At 58.9% G+C, this 23,465-nt stretch overlaps 2 protein-coding genes across 2 annotated transcripts; one reads left to right on the top strand and one right to left on the bottom strand.

Moving 5' to 3' along the window:
* Positions 1–4,873: 4,873 nt before the first annotated feature.
* Positions 4,874–13,790, bottom strand: FRS3 (fibroblast growth factor receptor substrate 3). Its single transcript, XM_040535948.1, has 7 exons — positions 13,649–13,790; positions 11,211–11,343; positions 10,885–10,973; positions 10,192–10,378; positions 8,071–8,232; positions 7,505–7,662; positions 4,874–6,712 (listed from the first exon to the last, which is right to left on the bottom strand). Exons 3-7 carry the CDS (start codon positions 10,948–10,950, stop codon positions 5,792–5,794), a joined length of 1,494 nt encoding a protein of 497 aa, XP_040391882.1. The 5' UTR covers positions 10,951–10,973; positions 11,211–11,343; positions 13,649–13,790; the 3' UTR covers positions 4,874–5,791.
* Positions 13,791–15,926: 2,136 nt separating this feature from the next.
* On the top strand, positions 15,927–23,441 carry PRICKLE4 (prickle planar cell polarity protein 4). The gene is made up of 8 exons (XM_040536036.1): positions 15,927–16,224; positions 20,302–20,454; positions 20,595–20,702; positions 20,782–20,919; positions 21,007–21,207; positions 21,440–21,626; positions 21,711–22,022; positions 22,319–23,441. The coding sequence occupies exons 2-8, from the start codon at positions 20,305–20,307 to the stop codon at positions 22,795–22,797; spliced, it is 1,575 nt and encodes a 524-aa protein (XP_040391970.1). The 5' UTR covers positions 15,927–16,224; positions 20,302–20,304; the 3' UTR covers positions 22,798–23,441.
* Positions 23,442–23,465: the final 24 nt, after the last annotated feature.

Genomic DNA, 23,465 nt, shown 5'->3' with positions numbered 1-23,465 from the left:
AATCGTCATATTCCATTTATTCTGTATACATTCGTAGTGCACGTTAAGGTAAGACATGAGCACTCCTCGGGTCACATAGCACTGCTACTGTTCTTCACCTTTAAGGTTACACCCGGATGAAATATAAAGAGGGACCGAATGGATATCCATAGGAATAACCTGAAGAAGCAATTACACAGCAGGATCAACCCCTCCAGTAAGATCAACCCAGTCCCCGGTGGCCGGAGCCCCAGAGCACCTTCGTTTTTCTGCCGCATCGAAATGTTCAGTATCAAAGACACCAGTACAAGGAACAACACGGAGAACCACGCGGGAGAAGAGCTCGAGATAACACGGATGCATCTGGGTCTTTCAACTTGAAAATCACATTCACTTAGGGAAGAAAAACAAATTAGGCCCCTTCTTAAAAATTAACTTTTTCTATACCCCGGCTTGTAATTGGCAACTTCAAAGCTCTCGGGATTTCCCCTAATGTATTCAACCTTTGGTCCTGTTTGGTAACAGGAATCTGAACCTGTTCTGCTACCTGTGCACAGCATTGCACCAGGAGCCACGTCTGGGGGAAAGAGAAACTTCCCAGAAAGACTGGCTGCAGCCCCCTGGAAGCTGAATTTGGACCACGATGAGGCAACGCGTTCATTAACGATCGTTCGTTAATGATACTTCACAGTCAAAATACGACCCACGAGGGCTGAGCAGCGTAACGTGGAGGGACAGAGGAACGATTTGGGGAGAAAATGGCTAAGAGAACATACAGACGTAGTACCAAGCCCTGCCGCAGCGCTCTCCCTCGGATCTCACAGGCATCAGCACACCAAGGAGGTCGCCACCACCTTCCCTGTTTTGCCACGGTGAAACTGAGGCATGGGGAAAGGAGACGCGGAACAGAACCCAAGGTGGGAGCCCTGCTGGTGCGAGACAGGGTCCTGGGGATCGGAGGTATTTGGTCGGTAAACGCTCGCTGGAAATAAAGACAGCAGGAGCTGAAGCTGGGTTTGGGTTTTGTCCCGGAGGACAGCATGGCTTAGGTAAGAAAAGTGACACTTAGTACTGAGACAATCAAACTCCGCAGAAATATTGATCCCTTAACCCTCACAAGCCAGCCTCTCCTTTGCCACCCCCTCCCTGTAAGGCAGATACAGCTCACAAATAATCAAACCTCCTTCCCTAGCGGGAAAAGCAGGCACATAAAACGGGTTAGAATTAGAAAACAAAATGAAAAACCCTCCCACAATAAACAATGACTGGGAGCCATGAGAAGCTATACACCTCCCAGCAGGTTCCTGGGAAAGGAAAGGGTAAAAGACCTCTTTATGCAGTCACCAGGGAAGAAATATCAGGGGAGAAACTCTAATTGATTAACTCAGAACTCAAACAAGAACCACTTTAAAAGTTTAAGACAGTCAAATCCTCGCTGCACAGCAGACATCTGCTTCCCCAGTCGTCCCCTAAACCTCGATCCTACAAGCAGAGGACAGCAAAGCAGCACCACAGCCTCCAGCAGGAGCCACACAAAGCCACCGAGCAGCAAAGCCCAGGATCCAGCAGCCAGGCTCGGGCTGCCAGCTCGTCCCCATTACCCCGGCCAGCTTTGTTTTGTTGCCCAAACCTCCTCTTAGGATCCAAAGCAAGTCTCAGCAAACCCCAGAGCTGCCTGCACACTGCTCTGTTTTCCAGGTTCCCATCCATGGACAGAACAGCTGGGCACAAGGGGCACCAGGCGAGGGATCCACCTGCAGAACCAAGCTGGGAATTAAATGACCTCAGGGCTTCGCTCAGCTTCAGGGACCGGTGCTGGAGAAGGCTTCAGACGTTCAGAACCCACTCGTTCCTTTCCTCCCAGCCAACTGTGAGCCATCAGCTGGAGGCACAGAGCCCTGGATGGATCGCGCAGTCTCGAATCCAGATCTATGGATGCAACCACAAAAGGTGAGGAGTTCTGCTCCGCGAAGACCATCTTCGCTGCGGGGGGTGCACCATGGCTGGTGGGACAGGAGGAGTTGTCGGTAAGCCCTGGTTTGTCTCCCATCCAAGTGAGCACGCACATGTCTATGCACTCCTTGGGAAAGTCCAGCAAACCCGCACGTAAGGCTCAAAGCAAGACCTGCAAGGTCCATCCTTGCAAAGTGCCATAAAGATACAGCACATTTCAGAATTTTCAGCCAAAAGAAAACAGTAAGAAGGAATGACTCCAAAGAGTTCCCAGTAGGGATCCCTACTGCCCAACACCCAAATCAAAGAACTGAAGAAATGAAAAAACACCAACTCAGACACCCCAGCCTTCCAACCTCACACTGACTTTTCCTCCTGCAACCGTTTCAAGTCTGACCACTAGAGGAAGCTGCAACACTGGAGAGCTCCACACAGGTGGAAATATCAGGGAGAAACCCAAAATAGTAACATTTCTGTTCCCAGTGCCCCAGGAACTACTGCCTCAGTGTTCAAACAATTCTGGTCTGTTCCTGCACCTTTACACCACCTGCAAAATTGAGGCGTAAGAAGTTATGAAAGCATCCAGGTCACTTAACGCAGACGTTGCTCTGGTGAAGTTTTCCACAAAAGCAAAGAAAAATGAGAAAAATCACCTGCACACAAACCTGATGCACACCCTGAAAGCCATAAAAAAAAAAAAAAAGTCGACTGGTTTCCTGGTTGCCCACGTGAAGTTTCCTACTGAGTTGCTTAAACGTTAAACAAACCCACCGCGAACAATGGGCTGTGACCAGCTTTTCATCCCTGAGGCTTTCCGGGGAGGTGGCGATACCGCAGCGTGAAGCAGAAGACGGAGAAGTGAAGTACCCACTGGATTACGATTCTCTGAAAGCAGCCAACATCAGTTCTTCCTTAAAGATGAGAAAATGCTTCTTCTTCTTCCTTCCTCCTTTGAATAGGCGCAGCTGTAAAGGGGGTGCGGGATGCCGGCGGGGACCGGCAGTAAGGTGGGTGCTGTGCACACACCCAGCTGCTGCCCAGGGCTCTCCTCGCAGAAGCTTTTGATGTCCTTGTGAGGTAGGGGAGCTTTGGGATCGCTGGAGGAGGGCAGGAGGCACAAGCCAGACAGCACAGTTCGTCAGGACGTGAACGGCAGCAATCCAAACATCAAGGCCAGCTTTCCCAAATCCAAAGCTAGTTCGAGCCACGTAAACGGGAGCCCGGCCCTTCGAGGGACTGCGGCAAGAAGCCCCCAGCAATGCAGCCGTGCTCCTCCCGACACCTCCGGGCACGTCCCATCCCTCAGGGGCACGCAGCTGGGGGCCACCACGGCCACGGGGAGCAGGCGGTGCCACCACCAGGTGCCACCACCAGGTGCCCCAAGGCTGACGGACACATGAGCCCTCACCCAACTGCACATCCCCAGCCTGCAGACCCGGCCCTGCCATCGTGCTCCACATAAACGTGAAACATTTCATCTTTTTTAACCTTTCTGGGGGAAATTGGGGAGTATTTTGCATTTCCCAGCGGGGCAGTGACGCTGTGAAGGCAGGCTCATGCAGAGGCTCCCTAGCACTGCGCTGCGGGCTCAGAGCCGCTGGAGCTGTCCCAGGGGCGACGCTTACAGATTAGACACTTCTCATGTAGAAATTAGAAAAATAATTAGAATTATTTAAGCAGTTTGGTTAAGGCTTAATGCAGTTAATTTTTTTAATACATAGAGTTAAACAATTTTTTCTCTCACTTCCCTAAATGAAAGGTTGATAGGTTTAGGGGAATACATTACTTGTCCTTTTCCCTTCAAATAAAGTCATCTGGCATACATATAAAAATATATGACTTGGGTTTCCTTTTGGTTATAAATCACTCAAGGGTTGGAGTGGAGAAAACAATGGGTGACAAGCACGAGAACTTCCCAAATAAAAAGGAAAAATCACTGAATATAAGCACTCTGAATTTCTAGTGCAGTAAACAGGTCAAGGAATCCATGCCGTGCAGACACAGGCACGGCATTACCCGGACTTTGATGCCTTTCCGAGCTGCATGGCACGTGCCCGTGCTCCCAAAAGGGTCCCTCCTGTTCCAGCATGACAGCACAGCACGAAACCCAGGCTGAGCTTCAGAAATACGGAAATCGAGCCTGTGGCCCTCGGAAGCAGGTTACGGCTGGACAACCAGGTTCTGTCCCCTTTCACACCAGCGGCTCTCCGACTTCAAATCGGAAAGCTTTAGGAACAAGGACACGGCAAGGCTCGGCAAACGAGCACTCCGTCCCTCAGCTCGCATCCCACGGAGGAAGATGAACGCGGAGAGCAGAAACGCGGGACTCCAAAGCGACCCAGAGCGCTTCTGTCTCGCAGAAGCAGCTCGCAATGGCAAAGAGGGACACAGGGAGGGACTGAGCTGCAGCGTGTCGCCACGCAGAGGGGCGGTGGCACGTCCCCACCCAGAGAGGAGCACAGACCCTACACGGGACCTCAAAGGGAGGCCTGACAGCTCAGCTCAAACTCAGCCCCGGTGTCAACAGAAAAATCCAACATCAAAGGCCGCAGGTTTACCCGAGAGCTGAAACTTAGCCCTTCCCAAGGCTGCAGTTGTAGGAGACGCGCGGCACGCTCACTCGAAACGCAGATCAAATACTTCTCATGGGCCCAGCCAGGCACGTGGGTGTTGGAAACGCCTTTGATACAACTCCAAGCTCGGCTGCCTTGCAGCTCTGCCAGTGCTCCCACATCTCCCCCACCGCTTCCCACCCCCCCACCCCCCCAGCGGCAGTGAATCCCAGTTAAAAAAAACAAAATTAAATTTTAAAAAAATCGATTCCCAGCTGCTCTTTTCCCTGGCCACAGCTCAGCAAAGCCACCAGCTCTCATCGGAGACCCCAGGCAGAGCGCGTGAGCAAGCACGTTTCGTATTGGCACCGGTTTTGGCAACTACCACCGGGATGCAAAAGAGCATTTAATAAATAAATAAATAAATAAACGAATAAATAAATCAACAAGTCAACGGCACTTCTGAACAGCCACCAAAAAGAACCCTTAAAAATCAAAACAGTGTACGGTACAGTTGAAGGCTTCTATCGCAAACCTACAATCTCTCATCCTTGCAGTCTTCCCCTCCTCTTTTTAAGCAGGGCGTCTTCAGGAAGTGAGGTTTGTGTGATCACAGTGTCTGTGTCCATGGCTGTGTCTCCTCCTCTACTAATTTCTAGAGTCGCCCAATTTAAATCAAATCTGGGAAAGGGCCAGAAGGATGAGAAGCTTCTGCGAGCTTCAAGGAAACAGCGCAGAGGGAGAAAGGAGCAAGCTGAGGGGGGAAAGACTGCAGCATGAGCTCCCGTGGCGTCAGGGACCACGGAAAGCACAAGGCAAGACTGACTTTGGAGTGGCCTAACCGCAGAGCTCGCTGCCCCCGGAGCCGTGAAATCCACGGGAGATGGGTTTGAGCTTGATTTGCTGTGGAGCTCCCCCAGCACCTCGTTTTTGGAACCGCCTCTCCACCGTGCCCCGGCTCTGCAGCCAGGCTGCCTGGCACTGCCCACGGAGCTGCCGGGAAATCAGAGTTAGCCCTGTCCGAGGTGGCACCCGCACAGCGCCACCTCCTGCTGCCACCTTCTGCCCCTCTGTTCACCTCCACACAGCGGCTTCCAGTATCCCGTAAGGCTTTATAAAACAAACTACATGGGAGAGACGGGGAGGGGAAGACGGACGGACAGACTAGCCTTAACATCAGCGGTAGGAGCCATCCCATGACACCAGGAAATGGGGTAACGGGAAAGCAGAGGGCGATGGCGAACGGAAGTCACGCTGAAGGGCAGGTACCAAAGCCACAACACAGTGCTCGCAGTCGGCAGCGCCCCTCACAGAGGCAGGTCAGTGCTGTTATGTCGAGTTTTCCGCGAAGTCCCGTCATCCCTCGGCAGGGCCCTTTGCAAATTGGACATGGCTGCTGTCTTTTTGAGGTCAATGATGGCGTAGGAGTCCGTCCGGCGGGCTTCGTGGGCACCAGGAGGTGCAGCGCAGGGGGCCGGGGGCTTCGCGTGCCCCTTGCGAGGCTCAGCCTCCAGCTCCACCTGGATGTAGTTGAGCTGCCGCGGCTGCTCCAGCCGGGGCCGGGGGAAATCGAAGCTGAAGACGTTGGGCACGCAGCCCCGACGGGGTTTGGGCAGGAAGCCGCCGCGCCGCAGGCTGCTGCCCCCGTGCAGCGCGGTGCTCTCCGAGTTCATGTAGTTCTGCAGGGGATCCTCTTCGCCAGCCTCGGGGTAGCCGTTGGGGGAAGGCGTCAGCACGTCCCCAGCGTCCTCCTCGCCCCGCCGGAGCGGCTGGCACTCCCACACCGGAGGCAGCGAGGGCAAGTTCTCGTAGTGCAGCAAGGCTGCCCTGCGCTGGGAGCAGCCGGCTGGGCCCGCGTCCTCCCGGGGGACTTTCAAGCGCCCGGCCCGGCAGAGGGACGAGCTGCCGGGGGGCAGCAAGCCGTTGACGTTTTCGTAGACGCACTGGGGCGAGGGGCACTCACCCTCGCACTCGTTGTTGTTGTTGTTGGGGGCGCAGAAGTGGGTCCTGCACTCCTGGGGGTACCGAGAGATGCGCCTGTAGTTGGGCGTGGGGCCCAACACGAATTTCACCTCCCCCGGCTGCAGAAAGACCTGGGGGTTGCGATCTTCGAGGGAGCAGCTGCGGTTCCTATGAGGGAAAGGAGGGTGGGCTTCAGGCAAGGAGTGCATACAGTGTCGGCCCCTCGGCTCCTGATCACCATTGGCCGTGTTCACGTAGGTGTGGGACTGCAAGGAGAGAAGCAGAGGGACAGTGAAGGGAGAAGAGAAGAGGCAAGGGCAAAGCAACTGCCAGGAGCTGAGAAAGCGACAGGGAAAAGCGATGATGGAGGAGATGAAAAACATTCAGAAGTTGAAAAGATTTGGGGAAGCGAAACACAGAAGTCTGGATTTGTGGGCCGAGGGAGAGAAAAAAAAGGAGTCCGACTGCAGGAGATACACATCATCTATTTCACATCGGATGCACATGGTACAGAACAAGAAGCAAAGCCACCTGAAAAACGTTTCCTTCAGCTCCTTACACGGGATATACGGCAGCACTCACCCCTACGTAGGCTTCTCTGATAGTGGCTGAGATAAGATGAATTATGGAGGGAAAATCTTAACTTCTAAAACTGAGAATAAAGAGCTGATCATCAAAAATTAAACAAACCTGAACTCGGGCACACATCTGCACACTGGTGTAGGGGCTGCAGTGATAGCTGGCGGATAAGGGCATATGACAGACTCCCAAGCTAGGTGCTGCTGTTAAATAGTTGTCAAGTGAATGAACAGATGGGGATCAAGGACGCCAATCAGTCCACCTCAGTGGAATGCCTGTTTTAGTGAAGCATCAGAGCAGAAGTCTCTGAGACCAAAATGAAGCAAAAGAGAAAAAGGATGGTGAAGATACAAGGATCCCCTGAGGGTCCTTGAGTAAGGACCTTGAGCAGGAGTAAGAGAAACCAAGCACTGCACAGGACTGGAAGCAAAGCAAGCTCATTGCCTGCAAACAGCAGAATTCAGGACATCCATGTTTACCTGCTCGTCAGGCCCAATGAGGGCATGAGTGGAGTCTTCACCCACGGAGGAATGCCTCAGGCTGCTCACGGAGGGGTGGCGGGCTGCCGAGTAGGACAGGGGTTCTCCAGAGAAGCTGTGAAATCCATTGGGAAATCCTGGGACAGTGTACCCCAGACCTGGGAAAGAACAAAGACAGACAGTCAGAGCATCAGTTTGGTACAAAAAACCAGAGCTGACTGCATTTTCACAGAGAGCTGGCCTCTTCACTGCACTCTCTAAATCAGAATCAGCTGGCCTGGGGAAGACGAAAACCAACCAAAGGGTGACAACCTGGTTGACTACCAGAGGTGGGTTTTTTTGTTGTTGTTGCCTTTTCCTTGGGAACGAAACACCACATCGCAGACAAGTGGGGCCTTAAAATAAACCCGCTGCACGGGGCGCACACAGGCATAAAGACACAGGCCAGCAGCGAGGCAGCGCTCGGGAAATATCCGTGCCCTGCAAGGGGCACTTTGGCACGAGCCATCGCAGGCATCGCCCGCGTCTCTGCGCCCGCTTCTCCCCGCAGACCGAAGGAGCCTTACTGCTGGGTGCCTGGGGGGTCCGGGAGAGCTCCCGCTCCGTGGGGTGACTGTTCCTGGTGATGACAACCGGCTCCTCCACGACGTTGATGCTGTTACACTGCATCAGGTCCTGGAGCAGGTTAAAGATCTCCTCCGCTCTGGAACACTTGAAGGCAAAAATCCCTGCGGAGTAGCAAGGAGGAGGGTCAGAAAACGAAGAAAGCTATCCTGCTGTAATCAGAGAAAACATAATTCTGCGCTCTAAATGAGCGGGCAGTTTTGGTTTCTTTTGCTGGATTTGACATAATTCACCCCTGCAACTCACAGCCACAGGAGACCAACCAATAACTCGGTGGATTAAAGCATCATCGCACCAAATGATGTGCGCTTACAAGAAAAACAGCGAGCGCCCCAATTAACTTATGGCACCCACTCCTAGATGAGCAGAGGTGTGAAAAGGGATGGGCTGACCAGCCTTTTTTCAGCTCTCATCTTCTGTTTTAACTCACTTGGCACCCTGGCCAATTCTCAATGCCAAGGGAAAGTATTTCCAGTGACTGGTCGAGGCTGAGCTGGGCCCTGTGGAGTGCGTACGGGAGGGAGGGCCGAGCACGTCACATTTCAGAAATGCATCAAATTCAGAAGTGTCTCCCCAAACGAGCAGCCCAAACCAGAGCTGGTGTGTGCAGAGCAAGCCAATCCCAAGCTGGCACGCACACACACGCACAAAAGCCATAGCAACGAGGACGGCATGGCAACAGCTGCTGCTACTCCAAAGAATAATGTTTAAAACATTCTCGCCAAAAAAACGGCTATTTCTGCCTTATATAAGACGGGGAGCGGCACCAGGAAGCAATCCTCCAAATAAAATTAATGTAGCAGAAAAAATCCTACAAGGAAGGGAGAACTCATCACAGCACAGTGCCATCCCTCTCACTTCTGTCTGCATTAAGACCGATGAGTAAGTGTGTGTCTGCTAAAAATGTCCTAGGATACGACGAGCAAACAGCTTTATCACCGCTCCTTGGGTCTAAATAAAACCAAAAAGCACTGACAGCAGAATTCTAATCCCTGATCCTGGAAAAGGCAAAACAGACGACCGAAGACAAGCAGTTCCCATCGCTGGCACGCGATGCCGGGAGAGGAAAGCTCCACTTCCATAAATCTTAAAAAAAAGCATACGGCACTACAGATCTGTGCAGTACTCCACAGGCACCGAACAGTCGTGCAGAGTCCTTTTGGATACGGAGTTTACAAACATGATAATAGAATGAGGAAACAAACTTTTTTTCCCCCCTCTCCTGGGATGCATATGCCAGGAAAATGCTCAGCTCTTTAAAAGCAAGAGACAGACTGGTGGAGGAACTAAGAGGCACCAGAGTAAAACCGGAGTCTGCTCCCGGTGCTGATGACTTGGCACCCAGTCCTGGGTGACTCACTTCCCTCTTCTATGCACAGCATCCCCGTGCATAAAATCAGTAAAACGCACAAGTCCCTTCCCTCCACATTACGGAGTGCTGCCGGACACAAAATACAAAGCAGTCAGCAGGAACAGCACTAACCAAAGCACAGAGAATGTGGTGAAAACCAAACGGCGCTTAAACAACTGCTGCTACTGACAGGAACTTGAGAGAGCTGTGAAATAATCAAATACTGAGCAGGGGGGCTGGAGAAAGGTGCAACTGACGTCCCAGAGCTACTCCCAGAGCTCAAAGATGCTCGGCAAAGCTTTAGTCTTGCAGAAAGCACTTCCCAGGACCTGCTGAAACACGTCCAGCAGCCCCTCCTACCACGGCTGTGCACCCTTTGGAGCTGACCGGGTAACTAACGCTCTCCCTGACATTAAACGTGCTCCAATGGAAACTTGAGCTCAATCCTGTTTCACTAATTACCTCGAGTGCTAACGCACTAGCAAAATGAGACTGTGAGATTTATGACCAAGTCCAGAGCTCTCATTAAGTGTTTTAATTGGGAGTAAAGACTGCATGTGCGTGCCCACTGGTGTTCTGGGGGAACAGAGGCTGCAGAAGGACCTGTGGATTTGTGAGATGTGGGAATTTGGGAGGAAACGAGCATCAGCTCAGCCCGGCTGCCGGGGAGCAGAAGCCTCGGAGCTCCTTCCCCCAGGAGACGAGCACTCACCCTGCCCTGTCTGGCAGCGGCGGCCGCTCTCGAAGGAGAAGAGGTTGGAGTCGTAGCCGTAGCGGCGCAGGCAGAGGTAGGGCCACCGGACCGCATCCCGCTTGTGAGTGTGCAAGATGAGCTCCGTCTGTGTCAGCTCCATGATCCCAGATCCCAGCTCGTTGCCTTCATCGTCCACGTTCGTTACCTGCAGAAGCCAGGCACTCGGTGCGATGGGAGACATTAAAAAACCAACGGCCACCCACAAAGGTCCTGTGATTCCCATGGATTCCCCCTCCAGTTACTGAGATGACTTTATCTCAGCCGAGAGCATGAATTCATCGCTGGCACAAGGCGCCAAGCCGGCAGCCCTGGAGACTGTGCGCTTGGCAGTTCAGCTGATGTGCCTCAACAAAGCCACTGGAACACAGCCCTGAGCAATAAAAGGTTTCTCTCCAGTTCTCCATTTCCTTGCTCAGGCTGAATCTCAGTGCAGGGGAAATTTCTACTGCAAATACAAACAGATTTGCAGCAGAGGATGCTTAACAATAATAAAATAAATCAGCAACGTATTTGCAAATCTTATCAGCTGGAAGACTTATCTGCAGGAGCAGAGTTTTTTGTTACTTTCATGCCTGGAGTCCGGCCCATGCTGGGTTTTGCTAGCAGCCAGCCCTGCCAGATTCTGCAATGGGGCTGGGGTCCAAAACCTACCTTAAATTTGCTGGGGTGGTTGTCTGGGATGCTGTCTCTGCACAGACAACTGCAGCAGCTCCCCATGACGTCAGCAGGAGAGGTAATCCCTGGGGAAAGGCCACAAAACAGAAGACAATCACATTTCCAAGCCAACTCCTCCCACCCTCTCCCAACAAGCAGCATTTACAGCCTGTGTCTTCCTCCCCCCTCCTTCACACGGCTCAGCGTGTCTGGATCTCAAACGTTTGTGCTTTGAGAACTTTGCAGCGTGTTCCTCGATTACTAGACACAGGGTAATGTAAGTCTAATAATAATAATAGTAATAATAATAACAGCTTTCTTACCATTAGGCAACTGTTTGGGTGTTTTTATAGGGTGAGAAGAAATTCCCACTACTGTCCCTCTATCTCCTTTGGGACTCCATGGCAAGCAGGTGTCAGTCACCTAGAGCAGGAGGGAAACTGCCCCATCTTCCACCTGGCAAGGAAATTACAGTGAAAGAGATCAGTAAACCAGGGAACAATAAGCATGTGGGGAAGGGAAAGTCTCACTGAATTTATCCTCAAATATCTCAAGGAAAGGAAGGCACGTGTTGTTTGGTTTTTTTTTGTAGGTACCTGCACTCGAATGAATATATTCTGCACATACTGCTCCTAAAACGCACAGCAGGCTTAAAGCAGACATCGGATGTTCAAACGCTTTGCATAGATAGTGCAAATTATCCTTCTTTGCTAGCTGTGCCAATTTTTCAGCAAACTTATCTTATCAAGGACTCAGCGCAGACACTGGACTTGAAAACATTTGCCTCCCAACGGGCAGAGAGCAGCGAGTGCTTTCAACACACAACTTCTGAAGAAATGCCAGCTAGAAAACCTAAAAACGAGCCATTTTACTTCTTGGCTTTGGGACCCTAAGCAGGAGAGGAGCTTATCAGAGCGGCTGCAGTCGCAGCAGTAACAGCGAATGGCAGGGAGCGGCGAGGACACGAGGGATCGCACACATCTGCTGCTCAGGAGCGTGAAGGTGCCTTCGTTCCACGGAAGGCCCTGAAGGGCCAGAGAACAAGCGGCCTTAAAAGCAAAGCAAACACAACAACTGGTCTGTTTCGGACTACAAAAAGCAACAAATGCCCCAAAACTCTCCTATCTGATAACAGGAAGCGCAAGTATGAAGCGTGCAGGAATTACACGCCTAGCAGTGAGGAAATAAACGGGAGTTTTGGTGCAGTCTTAACGGACCCATGGCACTGGATTCAGCAGCAGATAACGCAGGAGGGTGCCAGGGTTTATTTGGCACCGAGAGCTAGCGACGCCTCCATCCATGGCACGAGAGGATAAAGCCATGCGGGCACCCAGCCTGGCACTCCAGTAAAGAAAACCAAAAGGCTGTCGGAAACCTCCCTGCCACGCCAGGAGCTGCCTCACCACCCGCTCCGCGTTAAGCGGCGGATCTCGGGCTCCTCTCATCGCACCACGTAACCGCACAGTGCGGGAGGGACGGGGCTGAGCTGACCGAAGGGTCCCACTTTGGTTTTGACACCAAAACACAACCCGGGCGACCTTCCTGGGCAGCTCCGGGTCACCTTCCCTCAGCTCCGAGACCTCGGGAACTCCCTGCTGCACCCAGACCCCGCGAAGCCCTCTGGAGGAGGAGCAGGGCTGCCTTTTGGGCCCGCTGGAGGAGCTCGGGCACGAACCCAGCGGCTGCCCCCTGCCCCTCGCTCCCTGCAGCCACCCCAGGAGCAGCAGCAGCACCTCGAGCCCTGCTCCGCGCAGCGCCCTGCACCCAGCGGGGATTTACTCCCAGGATTTGAGCAATAATTTAGCACCAGGTTCCCCTCTGCTCCGTCTAACCCGGTCACCGGGGGCCTTGGCCTCTACAACCTCTGCCCTCCTGCTCCCATCTCATCAGTTTTTAAAAAAAAATCCTGTAGAAAACACGTTGCCGTTGCCTCCTTCTTCTCCATTCCCCTCCGGTTCCCCCGCAACACCTCCGTCTCTCTCCCCTACAGGGGCTCTAGGCTGGGGGACTGTCCCCTGCCTGGGAAGCGATAACAAGCAGAAGAACTGACAAAAAAAAAAATTAACTGTGAGACCTCCAAGGAGGTCCCAGCCGCCGATCCCAAACCCTCCCCACCGCTCGGGCGGACCCCAGCCTGGAGACAGCGTGCGTCCCCCCCAGCCCCTGAAGCCCCCGAAGCAACTGGGGGGGCAAGGGGCTACACTGGGGGGGGGACACGGGGGAAACTGGGAGGGGGAGACAAGGGGGGGGGGGCAACAAGGGGGTTACACTGGGGGATGATGACAAGGGGACTGCAATGGGGGACACGAGGGGGCTACACTGGGGGGGACACACGAGGGGGTTACACCAAGGGGGGGACACAGAGGGGCCATACCTGGGGGGGGACACAATGGGGCCACTGGGTTGGGGACAAGGGGGCTATACTTGGGGGGGGGACACAAGGGGGCTGCATTGAGGGGGAAAAATGGGGGGGCCAAGGCAAGCACTGGGGGGGGCAAGGGGTAAACTGGGAGGCTTGGGGGGGGGCAAGGGGCGGTGCAGGGGCAGCTTGGTGGGGAGAGGGGCAGGGGGCCGGGGGGGGGGGCTCAGGACCCCCAGGGGGGGCTCAGGACCCCGGGGAGAGATTCAGAACCCCCGGGGAGTGGGGTCTCAGGACCCCCGGGGAAGGATTCAGGACCCCCAGGGTGGGCTCAGAACCCCGGGGGGGGGCTCAGGACCCCCGGGGGCAGCGCCCCCAGCGCCGCGCGGAGCCGCTCGGTACCTGAGGCGCTGCCCGGCTCCGCCGTCCGGGAGCTGAGGCCCGTGCCCGGAGCTCGGCGCCGCTCCCAGCTGCCTGCCGCCGCCGCCGACCCCCGGCCCGGCCCGGCCCCTGCCCGGCCCGCCGGGACCTGGCTGCGGACCGGGACCGGGCCGGGCCCCGCCGCCGCCGCCGCCGCCCCCCCCAGCCCGGGCCGGGGCCCGCCGGGAGCAGCGAGTCCGGAGGCCGCCGCCTAGAGCGTCGCGCGCTGGGAGGACCCGGGGACGGGGTGGGGGGGGTGGCCGCTGGGGGGCGCGCGAGGGACGCGGCGCTGCGGGAGAGGGGCGGGGCCAGAGGGGGGCGGGGCCAGAGGGGGGCGGGGCTAGGGAGGGGGCGGGGCTAGGGAGGGGGCGGGGCTAGGGAGGGGGCGGGGCTAGGGAGAGAGGGGGCTGCGAGGGGCAAAAGGGGCCTGGGGGGGCAATGGGGGGCAAGAGGGGCTTATGGAGGGGGTAATGGGGGTAATAAGGGGGCAATAGGGGCTTATAGCAGGGTAATAGAGGCTTATAGGGGGCAATAGGGGCTTATGGGGGTTAATAGGGGCTTACGGAGGGGGTAATAGGGGGACAATAGGGGCTTATAGTGGGGTAATAGAGGATTATAGGGCGGCAATAGGGAGTTATGGGGGGGAATAGGGGCTTATATGGGAGGTTATAGGGGGGCAATAGGGGCCTGTGGAGTCATAATAGGGGCTTATAAGGGGTAATAGGGGTTTATGGGGGGCAATAGGAACTTATAGGGGGCAATAGGGAGTTATGAGGGGTAGTAGGAGCTTATAGGGGGCAATAGGGACTTATAGGGGGCAATAGGGGCTTATGGGGGCATAATAGGGGCTTATAAGTGGCAATAGGGGGGCAATAGGGGCTTATGGGGGCAATATGGGCTTATACGGGAGATTATAGTGGGCAATAGGGGCTTATAGGGGGCATTAGGGACTTATAGAGGGCAACAGGGTCTTATGGGGGCATAACAGGGGCTTACAGAGGAGTAATAGGGGCTTACGGGGGGGTTAATATGGGGCATTAGGGCAGGAGAGGGTTCGGGGGGGTGTCAGTGGGGCAGGGGAGCGCAGGGGAGCGCAGGGGAGCGCAGGGCAGCGCGGTTTCACATCCCCGCAGCACCCCGCACCGTGGCTCTCCCACCAAACCCCCCCGGCTCAGGGCTGGCAGCCCCCCCCGTCACAGCCCGCACCCACGGGCACCTCGTGGTGCCCCCAGGGCCGGGGCCTGGCTGGAGCTGGAGCCGAGGCCGCGTCCCCTTGCGCTACTAACGAGGACTTTGCTCGTTAGCGCGGAGGGCGCAGGCAGGGGCAGCCGCGGGGGCCCCCCTGTGCAAAGTCCACCAACGGGCGCGATAAAGCCATGACCAACGTGGCCCCAAACGGCACATCGACCTCCCCGGCACGGAGCTGGGACCTCGCCGGTTCCCCAAGGGGGCTGCGAGGCGCCCCCCCCAGCCCCGTCCCCTTTTTCCCTGCTGCTTTCCCAGCCCCGGGGGACTTCACAGAGACACAAAACCCAAAAATGCTGTGGGACAGCACCAAAACCCCACACCAACACCTCCCTGCGCCCAGCCCGCAGCACCGCCGGTGTGCCACGGAGCCTGGCCACATCTCCAGATAATTTTCCATCAATTTTCCATCAATTTACTGATTCCCAGCACAGCCCCAAAACGCAGCACAGCTCCTGGGCCATGGTGCCTGATCCCGACCCCGCAGAGGGGCTGCGGTGCCTGCACCCACCCCCGGGGTCCCAGGAGCAGGCAGGGAAAGCTTGGGGTGCATGGAAAGGCAAAAGGACAACGAAGAGGCTCAGCCTTGTAGACAGGCTGATAAATCTCGCCCTGCTTCTTGCCCGGGTGCCATGGGTGCAGCCGAAGCCGTGCAAATGGCTTTTGGAGACGTCAGGTGTCCCGGGCCTGAGAAGAAAACTGGGACGTGTCGGCTCGCCTCCGGCTAAGCCCTTTGTGAGAGCCCCGCCAAAGGTTTCCCCCGCCCCGAAATTGGGCTGTCACGCCGCTTCCCCTCTTTCATGAAGCTCCGGCTCTTTCTGATGTAGGCAGGAAAATAAATCACCGCGCAGCATAAAAGCCACCCGAACGGCAACCCGGGGTGAACCGAGCCGCGGAGGGAGGGAAGGGCGCGGACGCTCGGAAAATGAGAGGTGGCGAGAAAAACAGATGTCATCTGCAGCTCGCTGCCCTGTAGGGTTAACCTCCCCCCCCCCCAAGCCTTTGCTCTTCCCCTCCCCGCCCGCTGCTCTGATTCCCTGCCATTGGCTGCCTCTGTAGGTTTAGGCTAAAAAGCCTGTAATTAGGACCCCAGCTGACACAGATCCAGTTTCCTGGGCAGGCAGATTAAAAAAAAAAAAAAAAAAAAAAAAAGAAGAAGAAAAAAATTAGTTTCCCTCGCTCGGCTTGGATGTTTTCCTTTCGCTTTGCGAAGTTTGCCCAGCCCAGGCTCCCTTCCCTCGCCTGCGTCGGAGCCGCTCGGGTGCTCGGGGCTGGACGGGACGGCGGAGCCCAGCGCGGTGGGGAAGGGGCAGGTAGGTGGGCAGGGGTCCGTCGGGGCGGGGAAGGGGCAGGTGGGGTGGGCAGGGGTCTGTCAGGGTGGTTCTTCCCCATATGGGGGCTGAGGGAGCCGGGGCTGGAGGAGAAAACCCTCAGGAATGAGGGGAAATGGGACGATTTCCCCATCCGGGAATTGTTGCGCGGGGAAAGGCAAGGTGGAAGAGCTGGGAGAGGGAGGGGGATTTTTTGGCTGGTTCCTCTCCGGGAAAAACAGGCGGCGGGGAGCAGAGCGCTCCCTCCGCCCCTGCGGTCTTTGTCTTTGGGGGAAACGGCCCTGGAGAGCGCGCGGCGTCCCTCGAGAGCAGGAGACGGTGGCGATGGAGCCACCAAGGCGCCGCCGTACCCGGGGCTGCAGCCCGCAGGTGCAGGGGGCTGGGGGCTGCCCCCTCCCTCGCCCCGAGGAGCCGCAGGGGGCACCGGCCCTGCCGGCACCAAACCCACCGCGGGTCCCCATAGGGGGGCTTTGATGTCCTCCGACGGGGCTTGGAGGGAGCGGAGTGGTTTGGGGCTGGCGATGGAGCTTTCTGCTGATGGTGCTGGGCTGTGATGGCACCGCCAGGATGAAACCCACTTGGTGCAGGGAGCGCGGTGCCGGGCTCGGTTTGTCCCTGCGGACAGAGGAGCGAGTGCGTTGCAGCGGGTTAATGGGTTACTCACTGCTCCCTGCTGAGCCAGGACAGAGAAAAATGCGCTAAGAGAACCCCCCTGCAGCACCAGCGCTTCCCCCTGTGAGCAAACAAGCCACCCACCGGGAGTCCCTCCGGTCACTTGGATGGCACCGTGCCGCATGGCAGGGCAGCAGAGGTCCCTGTGATTTGTGCCACAGCATCTCGGCTGTGCGCTGTCCCTGTCCCTCCGCACCGCTGGCCCTGGGGACGGCTGTGCCAGGCACCCAGGCACCGATCCTGCTCCTGCCGTCGCAGGTGACTTTGGGGGACAGGCCCCAGCTCGGGCAGCCCGGCCTCGGTTGCGCTGCAGGACGAGCTGCTCCGGCTCGCCTTGCCAGACCTCAGCTTATCTCAGCCCCAACGCGTCTCCACGGCTCTCCAGCTTCATTTCCACGCACCTCCGCTGCAGCTGTGTTGACGGGAGCTAAAGCAAAAACAGGTTATGGTGGGGGTGAGGCGCGCGTACAGAGCCGTGCCAGGGTTTCGGGGCGCTTGAAAGGGGATCCGGCCTTTTTGGCGATGGCCAGCAGATGCTTTTCCTCGGGGCTGGGGAGCCGGGGAGTGTTTGGTGGAAAACAGGACAGAGGTGTCTGAAAGCGGGTCTGGAAAAGGGAGCAGTGCTTCAGAAAAGCAAGGGCTGTGGCAGGGATGCAGAGCAGGCCCTGGCCGGGCAGGGACGCGGGAGGCTGCGCTGAATGCGAATGGGCCGGGGCGGCTGCGCTGCACGGTAATGCTGTGACCTCGGCAGGAGAGGGCTGGCAGCCCGCACGCGCTGCCACGGCCAGCCAGGGACGGGGGCTGCTCCCAGGGAGCCAAAGGGGATTAAAATTCCCGTGGGTTTCAGCCTCTTTTACCCAGGGAGCTGCAAGTGCTTCCCAAAGAGCTAGAGCTGCCGTGAGAAATGGACTCGGAGCAGGAAGGGGGACGCTGCGGGGCCACCGAGAGCCAGGCGGTGCCGGCACCAAAAGGCTCCAAGCAGGCAGGGGAGCATGGCAGGGACATCGCCCGTCCTTTGGAGCAAGCACTGAGCGGGTGCAGGCTGGAGGAACTCCTGGGGCAGGACCAGAGGCTTTTGAAGCCCATGGAAGCTCCACGGGGCGGCACTCAGCCCGTCCGACTGGTCCCTCGCGTGGCCCTGCTGGGGGGACGCGCCGTCCCGGCAGGGAGGAGCAGGTCCCCAACGCGCCCTCCTGCCACCTCCCCTGACGCCAGGGCTGGTGGCCCCCCCGGGAGCATCCCGCATCCCTCCGCGGGCCGGCAGGGCAGGGCGATGGCAGGACTGCCCGCCGGCGGCGAGGAAGGAAGAGGGGACGGGAGCAGAGCAGAGGAGACGGACCTGTCGGGGCTGCCTGACTCCTTAGCATGGGAGGCGTGCACCGCTGTCACCGTCTGGGGCTAATTACAGGGACTCGTTTGCAGCCCAGACGGCTGCCAGCCGGCGTAATCACATCAAACCAGGCTGGGCTGGGCTCCCCAGCACGGCCCCATTGATTCACGGCCCTGCCCGCTCCGCTCTCCCCAGCCTTACCCCGCTGACAGCCCCGGGACGGGGAGCCCCGTGCGCCCTGCTGCAGGGCCGCCAGCCCTGATGCCTCCACGGGGCATCAAAGGGGGCCGATTACAACAAAGCCCCAAGAGATTAGACAAACGCAGCTTGGAGTCTTAATAATCCAAGCAAAGCCTGAGACGGCCATCCACATCCCATGGGGAGAGCAGAGGCGTGTTACCAACGGGGACCAAACACAGCAGCAGTAGATCCAGGATGCTGGACCCACGGATGTCCTTAGCCAGCACCCCAGGGACAGGGGCCATCCTCCATCGCAGCTCTAGAGACAAGGTTGTTCGCTGATCCACCACCAGCAGCAGTCATAGAGAGGTCCTCACCAAGGCAGGGCTCTCTTTGGGCTGCAAATACGCCAGACACGTTCTCCCCCTGTCTGTCTTGGGTCAGACACGTTCTTCCCCCTCCGTGCAGCCCGTCTGTTCCATCCCGTCGGCCGGCCGATCTGCCGCGTTAATCATTGACCTGTGCACCAAGGCAACCTGAGCTGCCCGGGCTGATCCCGGCAGCTCCCAGCTGGAGCACGGAGCAGAAGCTCAGAGCTGGCCGCGTTTGGGTGTCCTGGTGCCCTGAGCTGCTGCGTGGAGGAAGGTGCTGAGAGCTGGGGCTGTTGAAGCTGTTTCATGGGAGCAGCAGGGATGGGGTGGCTGCTTCTGTCCTGGAGCGCCCAGCAGGGAAGTGCCACCTCGGTGCGGAGGAATGAGCTGGGTTTTGTGGCACAGGAGGACCTAGAGCCACCCGCCAGCACACGGTCGCGTGGCTTGAGGGTCACCAAACCACAGCCTGAGGTTGTGGAAAGCGCTTTGGGAGAGACCCGAGGTGCCCACAGTTCGCTGCCCTTTTTCTGGGAGCCTTTTCCCAGGGGGTGGCAGCCCGGCTGCGTGCTCAGCCCCCACGGCAGGTCCCAGCTCCTGCAGGGTGCCCGAGCGAGGTGGCAATGGCAGGGCTGGGGACTCGGGCTGCGGAGGGGCGCAGCGTGGCCCCAGCTCTCCCACCTCCCATCCTCACGGGATGCCCGGCAGAGCCCGGCAGGCTGCGGGCTGGTGCGCAGGGAGCCACCGCATCGCCATCTCGCTTTGTTTTGGAAAGCCGAGGCAGGAAGGAAGCGAGCGGTGACAAGTGGCGCGTGGGGAGGAGGGGACGGACGGGGACGGACGGGTTTCCAGCCCGGACCCATTAGCCAGGCAGGCGGTGGCGGCTGGGCGAGCCGGCCGCCCAGGCAGGAACAGCCGCTCAGGGCAGAACAATAGTAGCCCAGGGGGAATAAATTATTTTCCACTGAATTGGGCTAGACCTCGGTCTCCTCCCACTGCTCCGCTCGGGGACAGGCCACTAAACCAGGGATCGGCTGTGGCAGCAAAGGGCTGGGGGCAGCCAGGGAAAATCTCCTGCTGTGGGTGAGCGAACAGCCAGCGGGACTTCCCGAAACCTCTTCCAGGCTGAGCACAAACACCTGGGGTCTCCCCCTGTGCAGCTTCACCCCATCACCGTCCTTTTTCCAGTGTCTCCTGCTCAGCAGGCAAAGCCCCAAACCAGCGAACACCCATGCCCTCGGTGTGGGTTTGTTTCTCACCCTTGCAGAGAAGGGAACAACCCCCCGCCCCCCCAAAGCCCTTGCACCTCTGTGGACATTCAGCAAAGGGTCTCGAAGTCCCCATGGCGTGGTGGCTCCGAGCATTGCCCCTGCTGGACCTGCCCAGGGGTCCCTCCCGCTGCCTGCAGGGCTGGTCTGAACCTGGGCACCTGGGATGACGCCTCCTGGGGCTGGCCCCCTTCTCCCTGCCGTGCCGAGGGTCTCCCCAGCTCTGCTCCTCTCTCCGCAGCTCATGTCCCTGCCGAGCCCCGCATGGCCCCAGCGAGATGAGCCCCCCCCCTGCGGCACCGCCACCGGCCTCCCTCCAGCCTCGTCCGACAGCGACTCCGGCTGTGCCCTGGAAGAGTACCTGGAGCCCCCCGCAGACCCCGTGCCCCCCGAGGTGGGCAGCGCCTGGCCCTCATGGGGCCCCCTTTGCTCCCGCTCTGCCCCAAGGGGGTCAGACACGCCTTTAGCTCGAGCGAAGCTGCTTCATCCCCTTGATCATCCCCTTGTGTTTCTCTCCCTGCGCCGTGTCCCCAGGTCCCCGTGTGCTTTGAGAGCCGCTCACCGGAGCCTGCCTCTCCCGCTGACCGGAGCCGGCTCCGCGTCAAAGCCCTCCTGCAGCAGCTGCCTCCTCAGGACTGCGATGTAAGAAACGTATTTATTCGGTGCTGCCCTCCCTGGGCTTTATTTCCTCGGTGTGCCTCACCTCGGCCTCCCCGTGCAGGAGCGGTACTGCCCTGGCCTCGCGGAGGAGGAGAGGAAGCAGCTCCGAGCGTTCAGCGCCCGCCGGAGACGGGAGGCGCTGGGGCAGGGGCTGGCATGTCCCGTGCCAGGTCCCTGCCACGGCTGTCCCTGCAAGGAGGTGAGGTGTCCCCTCCCCCGGGGGCAGCACGCCACCAAGCCATCCCCAAAAAGCCCCCCTGACCCCGAGCCCCCCCGTGCCTTGCAGTGCGGCCGGAGGCTGAACAAAGGCGACCCCGGGATTTCGGCGTCCCGGCTGGGAGACCACTTCTGGCACCCGTCCTGCTTCTCCTGCCACTTCTGCCGCCAGCCCCTGGTGGACCTCATCTACTTCCAGCAGGACGGGAGGATTTACTGCGGCCGGCACCACGCCGAGCTCTTCCGGCCCCGCTGCGCCTCCTGCGACCAGGTGGGTGCCGGCAGGGGAGATGCTTTTAGCTCCCTTTTGCCTTCATTAAACGCTCCGTGCATGGCTGGGAGCCGCAGACACAGCGGGCTGGGCAGGAGGAAGGATTCCTTCCCGAGCCCTGCGCGGAGCCCCATGCCTGCCCCAAAGTCCCTTGGCACCCAAAAAGCACGCAGCGGGTTGCGGGTTTTCTGGCCGGGTGCGTACGGGACGGGTCCTTTGTCCCCCCCCCCAGCTGATCTTCATGGAGGAGTGCATCGAGGCGGAGGGCCGGCGCTGGCACCCGGAGCACTTCTGCTGCCTGGAGTGCGACGCGCCGCTGCGTGGGCAGCGCTACGTGATGAGGAGCGGGCGGCCCTGCTGCCGCGGCTGCTTCGAGAGCCTCTTCGCCGAGCCGTGCCAGGCCTGCGGGGACCCCATCGGTACGGGCACGCGGGTCGGGAGGGTTGATTTTTGGGGAGGTGGCCGCGGGGACAGCCCCCCGCTCACCTGCGGTCACCCCTCAGGTGTCGACAGCGAGGAGGCCACGCACCAGGGGCTCCACTGGCACGCCCGAGCCCCCTGCTTCTGCTGCAGCCTGTGCCGAAAGCCGCTGCGGGGGCAGCCCCTCACCGCTCGCCACGGGCGGCTCTTCTGCTCCGAGAGCTGCAGCCTGGGGCGGGACGCGGCCTCCAGCGCCTCCGACTCCTCCGACTCGGCCTTCGTCTCGGCCCCGTCCCCCGACTCGACGCCCGTCTCCCGAGCCGGCCACGCAGCCAGGACCGCGACAGGGAGCGCCTCGGCGGCCGGGGGGTGCAGGCAGCGGGTGGAAGGGGCCGGTAGGGATCCGAGCGCTGCGTTTGTGGGGAGGTGGGAGGGAGATGGAAGCAAACCAGGCTCTGCTCGGCCGCTGCAGAGCCCTGGGGCGCTTCAGGGGTGCGTTGTATGAGCACAGCCCCAGTCGGGGCTGTAGCAGCAGCCCCCAGCACCCAGCGCACCTCCCGCAGCAGGGCAAGCGGTGGCAGCTGCAGGTCGGTTGCAGCAACCTTGTCTTGCACCCAGGCAGCCCTCGCTGCAGAACCAGGGCAGGCTCAGCTCTCTCCTTCCTCACCCTTTCTTGCTTTCCTTCTTGCAGAGCTGTTTCTGGATCAGGCCTCCCTGCATCCTGCGTTCAGGAGCCTCGATGACCACGAAGCAGCCACGGAGAGGAGCAGGGACGCAGCGCACGCGGGGATGCAGGGGCCACCGGGCAGCCCCCAGCCCGACACAGAGGGTCCCAAGGGGCTTGGAGCCCCAGGCCACCCGGTTTCGGGGGCTCCTGGTGCCCGAACACCAGCAGGCGACGGAAACCCACACCTCCAAGCGGGGCTGTCCCCTGCCCTACAAAGCCCGCGGCCAGACGACATCGACCTGCAGGACATCACGGAAGAGGATGACTCCTGGTGTCCCACCTGCTCCTCATCTTCGGACTCGGACTCAGAAGAGGAGGGCTTCTTCTTTGGGAAGCCCATTCCCAAGCCCGGGATGAGCTCCCTGGGCAGGGAGCCCCCGGAGCGGGCCGGGTGCAGGACGGCGAAGCCGCGGGGCAGCAGCAAGCACTGCAGCGTGTCCTAGCGCGGGGCCGCTCAGCGAGCGGGGGCCCCCTCGCCGGGGTAGCACTTTGCACGGTATTTCAGCAGGAGGACAGCAGGTGGAGGGGGGGGGGGGGGGGGGGGTCCTTTTCCCCGGCCCCACCGCATGCTGCCGGCCCCTGCCGTGGTCTCCGTGCATTCCGAGCGCGTTTTGGACACGGCCCAAGGCTGGTGGGGAGAAGCCGCCGGGATCCTTTCAGCGGCAGCTGCAGGCGAAGCACAGCCTGCAATTCCTGCTGGCCTCTCCCGCAATTAGGAACAGGTACAGCGAGTAGGGAGCAGGGAGGCAGCAGCCCGCACCGGGGCACGGTCTCCAGCTCCCGTCCCAGACAAGCTGGCAGCCTCGGAGAGCAGCCGCGCGCCGGGGAGGGCGGCCAGGGGCTTAGGACAAGGGCAGAGACCTGCACCGTCCTGCTGCAGGGGCTCCTGCCCGACTTGGACAGGGTCTGGCCACCGGGGTCAGATCCAGACGCCGGGTGGGGGGTCTCTCACCCGCAGGGACTCTTTGGAGGGGCGCTGATGCGGTCCCGTAGGGTGCTGCCACCCCGGGGAGGGGAACGGTGGGGCAGCTCTGCTGCCCCCGCGGACGATGCTCCAATAAAGCTCAGCTGAGACCTGAACGCAGGAGAGCCGACCGTGCCAGGCCTGTTC

Source organism: Cygnus olor, chromosome 24 (assembly GCF_009769625.2).
Source record: "Cygnus olor isolate bCygOlo1 chromosome 24, bCygOlo1.pri.v2, whole genome shotgun sequence".
Lineage (NCBI taxonomy): Eukaryota > Metazoa > Chordata > Aves > Anseriformes > Anatidae > Cygnus > Cygnus olor.
Note: the sequence above shows the minus strand (reverse complement) of the source record. Positions and strands in the feature narration are given on the sequence as shown.